The sequence below is a fragment of the Dipodomys ordii genome, unplaced genomic scaffold (genome assembly GCF_000151885.1).
Source record: "Dipodomys ordii isolate 6190 unplaced genomic scaffold, Dord_2.0 Scaffold202, whole genome shotgun sequence".
Classification (NCBI taxonomy): Eukaryota; Metazoa; Chordata; class Mammalia; order Rodentia; family Heteromyidae; genus Dipodomys; species Dipodomys ordii.
Window position 1 is genome coordinate 662,412 of NW_012267418.1, and position 6,388 is coordinate 668,799.

A 6,388-nucleotide genomic window follows, 5' to 3' on the forward strand; every position below is an offset into this window, starting at 1 on the left:
GCAGGGAAATGGATGGAACTAGAACAAATCATGATGAGTGAGGTAAGCCCAGCTCAGAGAGACAAAGGCACATGGTCTCCCTGATACGTGGATGTTAAATTCAAAACGAGACAAGAAATGGCAAAGTAAACATACTCAAGCAACAAAGGAGCTCTTCTTATTTTGTGGCATTGTTTTTAGGTGACTCCATGTTCTTGGCCCCACATATGGCATACACATGTGCACACCTGAGGGAAGCCAGGAGGAGGCACAGACTCAGAGGGAAACAGGGATAACATAGAGCAGAGGCCATCAGCTGCGCTGGACATGGATGAAAGTGAACTAAGCAACTCAAGGGCAGCGAAGGGAGGGGGGAATGAGAAAGAGGGAATGGCTCATACTAAGCAAAGGAAAGAAATATACATGTCTCCTGATTTGGGAGAAATAGTTGTATCGTCAAAATGTGTAGAGTTCACAAGTGTTATGGACCATGATAATGACAAGGTGCCTTGTGAAGGTTAAACTGTGGATTGGTGCCAGTGGTTCACGCCTGTAATGCTAGCTACTCAGGAGGCTGAGATCTGAGGATCATGGTTCAAAGCCAGCCTGGGAAGAAGTCTGTGAGACTCTTATCTCCAATAAACCATGAGAAAACCATAAGTGGCACTGTGGCTCAAGTGGTAGAGCAGAAGCCTTGAGCTGAAGAGCTAGGGATAGTGCCAGGCTCAGAGTTCAAGCCCCATGACCGACAAAACAAAACAAAACAAAGGTTAAAATGTGTTTGTTACTTTACCAAAGTATCACTATTCCACAATATTGTGAAATTTATATAATCACTTAATCTCAACAAAAAATTTTTTTTGAAAAAAGAAGGGCAAGGAAAGAGAAATGGAAAATGAGAGATCCATAATTCGTGGTTCCCACGTAGGAAAGGGTGGTCAAGAATCAAGACGGCAGTGGCCTTTATTCTTCCTGGTGGGTTGCACGTGGTTGTGGAGCTCCTCAACTCCTGAGCATTACACCATGGTTCAGTCTGGCCAAGACGAGTGCTGCTCGTGTTCTAAAATATGGAGACGTTTGGAGCCTATTGAAGCCTAGGGGAATTGGTTGAGCTTTAGGCAGGGCCTCTTTTTCCCAGATTTGCCTCCCACTGTCCACATCTACCCACTGAGGGAGCTGGCAGGGTTTTGCACCTTCATAGGAAGGGCAGATTCAGATAGCATGTCCCAGGTCTCCACTCTTGAACTCAGCACCTAACAGAAGGTATAGTGGTGGGGAAGTTAAACTGCTTTTTCCTTCTCTGGTGTTAATGTCCGACTCTGCTCATGACAGTTATTTGAAACAACATTATCGTTGGGCTCCTTATGTCTCCATCTCACCTCACTTCTGCAGGAGTCTCCTCCTTTCACGGGGATGACAGGCTCACGCCATTGCACCCAGTCTCCTAGCTGGGATAATAGGCCAGTGGCACAGCACCCACCACTGATTGAAAAAGGGGATTTCCTCCATTCCTTTCAGCTGATTATTTTGAAATTTTCAGTGAATCCAAACCAGAAAAAGACATATTTAATCTCTGCCTACCTGACCACTAGAACAAATATGTTAACAGAAATTCAGGGCAGCTAAGGGGACCTCAGTACTTATGCTGGGCCAGAGAAGACAGGCACGGTGTGCACATGGTGAAGGTGAGGGGAAGAATTATTAGTAGAGAAAAGAGAAAGAGAGAAAGAGAGCCTGTGTCATGGACATGCCACAGGAAGACAGAGCATAAGCCCATCCAACCACCTTCCTTCTCACACAGCCTGGCCTTGGCTTAAATCCAGAGAATTGGAGCCGTTGAGACAGACACATGGTTATGACTCTCCTTTCTGGTTGCTGTAAGGTCATGGAGCCAAAGATGAAGAGCCCCATCTTTATTTCTTCATTGGTTGTTTTCTTATCCCTCATTCTTTTGTGCCTCCATTTCATTGTCAGGCAAGTTTTATCCATTCAGCCTACCATCTGCAAGTCCTGTAGCCTGCTTTTCCATGCTGCTTCCAGGTAGAACTTGTATCACCAGCTGGGACTGGAACCTGGGAATGTTGGACAAACACAGGAAGGCAGCAAACCAAGGAGGATTCTGCTGCTTTCTGACTTATTCTGCCTTTTCTTCCCCAGTTAAACCTATGGTGACCGTGTACCCCACAAAGACTGAACCCCTGCAGCACCACAACCTCCTGGTGTGCAATGTGCATGGATTCTACCCAGGCAACATTGAAGTCAGATGGTTCCGCAATGGCCACGAGGAGAAGGCTGGGGTGGTGTCTACAGGCCCGGTCTTCAATGGAGACTGGACCTTCCAGATCATGGTGATGCTGGAGATGACCCCCCAACAGGGGGACGTCTACACCTGCCACGTGGAGCACCCCAGCCTGGACGGTCCTGTCACCGTGGAGTGGAGTGAGTGAGCATGTTGGTGACTGTATAAAGTCCTCAGGCCAGATGCAGACCTGGCTGCCTGCGGAGGGCAGGGCTCCTCTCCCTACAGCACAGCTTCAGCATTCTCTCCCCACACTGGATTCTCACCCATTCCATGCTCTCCCCCTCAGCATATGTCACTGGAGGCAGGGAGGCTGAGATGTTTCTAGAAACACCCATGAGCCATGGGGATATGAGTGTGTCAATCAAGTCACTGTTCTGAAAGCCCTGTGACACCACAGGTCCTAGTTACCTCCTCAGTCCTGACCCAGCCTCAGCCTAGGGCTGAGCTTATGTGTGGGTGCTACTGTCTGGGTTGTTCACTGTGATCTGAGAAGAGTAGCAATGCAGGGTCCTTCCTGACATGAGGTTCGTCCAGTCTCAGCTCTGTCTGCCATTAGCTCTGTCATCCTTTACCAGCTCCGTAACATGACTGAGTTCCACACTTTTCTGAGACCTGGTTGCACTTCAGCCTTGTGACAATTACATGAAGCCAGTGTATGAACCTTTCAGTCACTAAGGTTGATGAGCATGTGTGTGTGATCATGCCAGTACCAGGCGCTTGAACTTAGGGCCTTGGTGCTTTCCCTTATCTTCTTTTCTGAAGGCTAGCACTCCACTCCTTCAAACTCACTATACCATTGAACCACAGCTCCACTTCTGGCTTTTGGGTGCTCAATAGCAGATAAAGCTTCACAGACATTCTTCTGCCCAGGTTAACTTCTAACCACCATCCTCAGATCTCAGCCTCCTGAGTGTCTAGGATTATGGGCATGAGCTACTGGCACCTGGCTCAGGGTGACTTTTAATTCTCCTGTTTCCAGGAATGGCTAAATCTCATTCATCTGGGGCAGGCTTCTATCTGCTCAGGAGTCTGAGTCTCATTGTCTCACGAGAGAATGTCTGATTTTGTACACACGTAACTAATCCTGGCGTCTCCTTTCAGAGCCCCAATCTGGATCTGCGCAGGGCAAGATGATGAGTGGCGTTGGGGGCTTTGTGCTGGGGCTGCTCTTCCTGGGTGCAGGGCTGTTCATCTACCACAGGAACTCAAAAGGTAAGGAACCTTCTGTCAGAAAGGAGAGGTGAGCCACCAGTATGGGCTCAAGGATTTCCTGGGTGACAGACCTGCTGGGCCCTCCAAGCAGGAATGGAGGGAGCAGCAGTGCCCAGGTTGGGTGGAATTTAAACTAAACTTAGAGGACATTCACATGGGTCACATTACATGGACCATGGGAATTCAGGGGGCAGAATCAGTAGCAAGAAGAAGGTGTTGAGAAGGTGTTACATGAGCTACAGGAATTGGGGGGAGAGTCATATTCCAAGAAGGAGGAGTAATGAGATTGTTGCAACTGGGGTAGGAGTTTGTATGTCATGGGGGAAGCAAACAGCACTGGGGAAATACAAACTTAACAGATTTTTGTAAACAGGTAGGGATACAGGTGGGGACTTAATGGCAAGCTGACCCTGGGTCCTTAGACCTTCTAGTGGCTGAGAATCACACTCCACAGATTTTTTTTAAGAAAAAAAAAGTTGTATCACTGAGATTAGTTCTGAGGACAGCAAAGGACCTGTGGGAAGTTTCCTGTTCTCACATGACCTGAAATGATAAAGAAATTCTGCAACTCTCACCAGAGAACGCATGAGGGTGTCCCTAAGCTTCCTTGAAAGCATGCCATGGTGTCTCCTGAAAAGGAGAGAGACTCATGAGCTGAAAGTGTTTATCACGGATTAATTTTAGTAGAACAAGGTTAAAATAGAGAGTCAGAAAGCTAGGAAAACATTTCCAGCTCCTCATATGCAGGAAGTGGGACTTAAAGGTTCAAAATGGCAGCAGTTCCCTGCTGTCTTCCTTATTGGGAGCTGAGAGAATAGGTGTGGTCATGTCATCTGGCAGCCTCCACGCAAGCAGAGGTTCTCAGTGGCTCATATGTATGTTGCTTATTATTCTAACATAGAGAGATGCCCCTGGTCTTACCTGAAACAGGGGAACAATCCTAGGTGAGCTTTAGGACTTGCTCTGCTCCAGACAAGCCTCTCATCTTGTTTATGTGCATTTGCAGAACTATTTCCTCGCTACTTTTTTATAAAACCATTTAAACAGAGAAGGCTTTGGCAGCCCCTTTCAGGTCTCCTAGCTTTAACATTTGAGTGGATGGAAGTTTCACTGCTTTTTGAGGTGCTTCCTGGTTAGAACTTCTGAGTCTGGCCCTTTTTCTATTTATTAAAAAGAAGAAACTTTCCCTGTCTCTTCTATGCCAGTCCCCCATCTCTTCTGCCTCAGTGGTGTTAGAGAAGTCTCAGGGGGCAGATTGAGTCCTGGAGGCTGTGTTTGCAGGTGGAATGGCTTCTGGAGAGTTCAGTGTCTGTCCTTTTGTCTCCATTGCAGGGCACTCTGGACTTCAACCAGCAGGTAACATTCTCTAATCCTACAACAAATGACACAAGGCAGAAATACTGGCATAAATCTGGAATCAAAGTTTTGATGAAGCAGAAGTGTGAACTAAATCTTGTTCTCTTTAATATTTGTTTCCTTTGTGCTCTTGTGCTTCTGACATTGCTCCTGAGGGCCTGTTCCATGCTCTACATGTGCATGTTACACAAGTGCTGTACACTGAACTGCAACCCATCTCCACTCTGAGTTTAATATAAACTGTGCTAGAGCCAGCGATGGTAGCTCATGCCTATAATCCCAGCTACTCAGGAGGCTGAGAACTGAGGATCCTGATTCAAACCTGGTCAGAGCAGGAAAGCCCATGTGATTCTTAAGTCCAATTAACTAGCAAGATGCCAGACGTGGAGCTGTGGCACAAGCCTTAGAATTGCCGAGTTGAGCAGAAAAAGCCAAGGGACAGTGCCCTGTGTTCAAGATTCACAAGTGGCGCAAGCAAACCAACAGTGAAAGAAAAAACCCAACTACGCTGTAAAATACCATTGGCTGAGTGTCGGTAGAAAGTCTTCCCTCCTCCTTCCCACATGCTATAATGAGAAGCACTTATGGTGGGAAAGAAGCCATTTTCTGAGTTAGGTCTGCACACTTACTGTCCTCTGCCTCCTGCAGGACTCCTGAGCTGAAGTGAAGGTGGACAGCTGGGAAGGCAGGACCTCTGCTCCTACCTCTCCTCATGACATCACTCCAGCTTGGCTCCAATTCTTCAGAGAGAAGTAATGCTATCTCCGGACTTGGCTTCATCCCTGCTCAGTGCCCAATAAATCCTGTCCTCCCTGATGGCTCCCCCAGTCCCTGTCCCTGAGCTGGAAGCCCAGTGCAGACTGCAAGATCTGCTCTGCACTCTCTCTTGGCCCTTTTGCATTCAAACCTTCTGCCACCCTCCCTACCCCCATTCAATCCAATCAGGCCTGTGTCACAATACTTCATTTTATGTTTCCCTCAAATAAACATGGAGCTAAAAAAAATTTTCCCACTGGTTTTTCCTACAGTTTCTTGTTTGTCCCAAAAGAAAAAAAAATGTGGTGTTACTTTTATTTTCTGATATTATGAGAAGAAAGAAATTCAGACATATCAAAGTTATTCTGAACCAGAAACAGATTCTGATTTGATATGTTTTTAATTTCTACTTTATTACAATATCTATCCAATCATTTTTACTACTTCTTAAACCATGGATCTCTATATGATAATCACTTTTGTGCAGTTCAATTCAGAAGCAAAAAAAAAGTATAGTTTTTTTGTATGGCAGATCCTGTCCTTTATTTTAACATGAGTGATCTACATGATACAAATAACACATTTGTTATTCTAAATTTTTAAAAAAAATTTTTTTTGGTCTGGTCATGGTGCTTGAACTCTGGGCCTGGGCGCTGTCCCTCAGCTCTTCAGCTCAAGGCTAGCGCTCTACCACTTGAGCCACAGTGCCACTTCCGGCTTTTTTTTTCTGTTTGCTTATGTGGTGCTGAGGAATGGAACCCATGGCCTCATGCATACAAGGCA

At 46.3% G+C, this 6,388-nt stretch overlaps 1 protein-coding gene across 2 annotated transcripts in view; it reads left to right on the forward strand.

The window, feature by feature from the left end:
- The window catches only part of LOC105999836 (H-2 class II histocompatibility antigen, E-S beta chain-like), a 16,987-nt gene extending 11,354 nt beyond the window's left edge, over positions 1-5,633 (forward strand). The window contains exons 2-5 of one of the 2 annotated variants that reach the window (XM_013034964.1): positions 2,137-2,418; positions 3,383-3,493; positions 4,826-4,849; positions 5,498-5,633. In XM_013034964.1, the coding sequence (XP_012890418.1) occupies positions 2,137-2,418; positions 3,383-3,493; positions 4,826-4,849; positions 5,498-5,511 (431 nt within the window). In that variant the 3' untranslated portion in view covers positions 5,512-5,633. The remainder of the gene's footprint in view (positions 1-2,136; positions 2,419-3,382; positions 3,494-4,825; positions 4,850-5,497) is intronic. The other variant, XM_013034965.1, reaches the window with a different exon arrangement.
- The last annotated feature ends 755 nt before the right edge of the window (positions 5,634-6,388 follow it).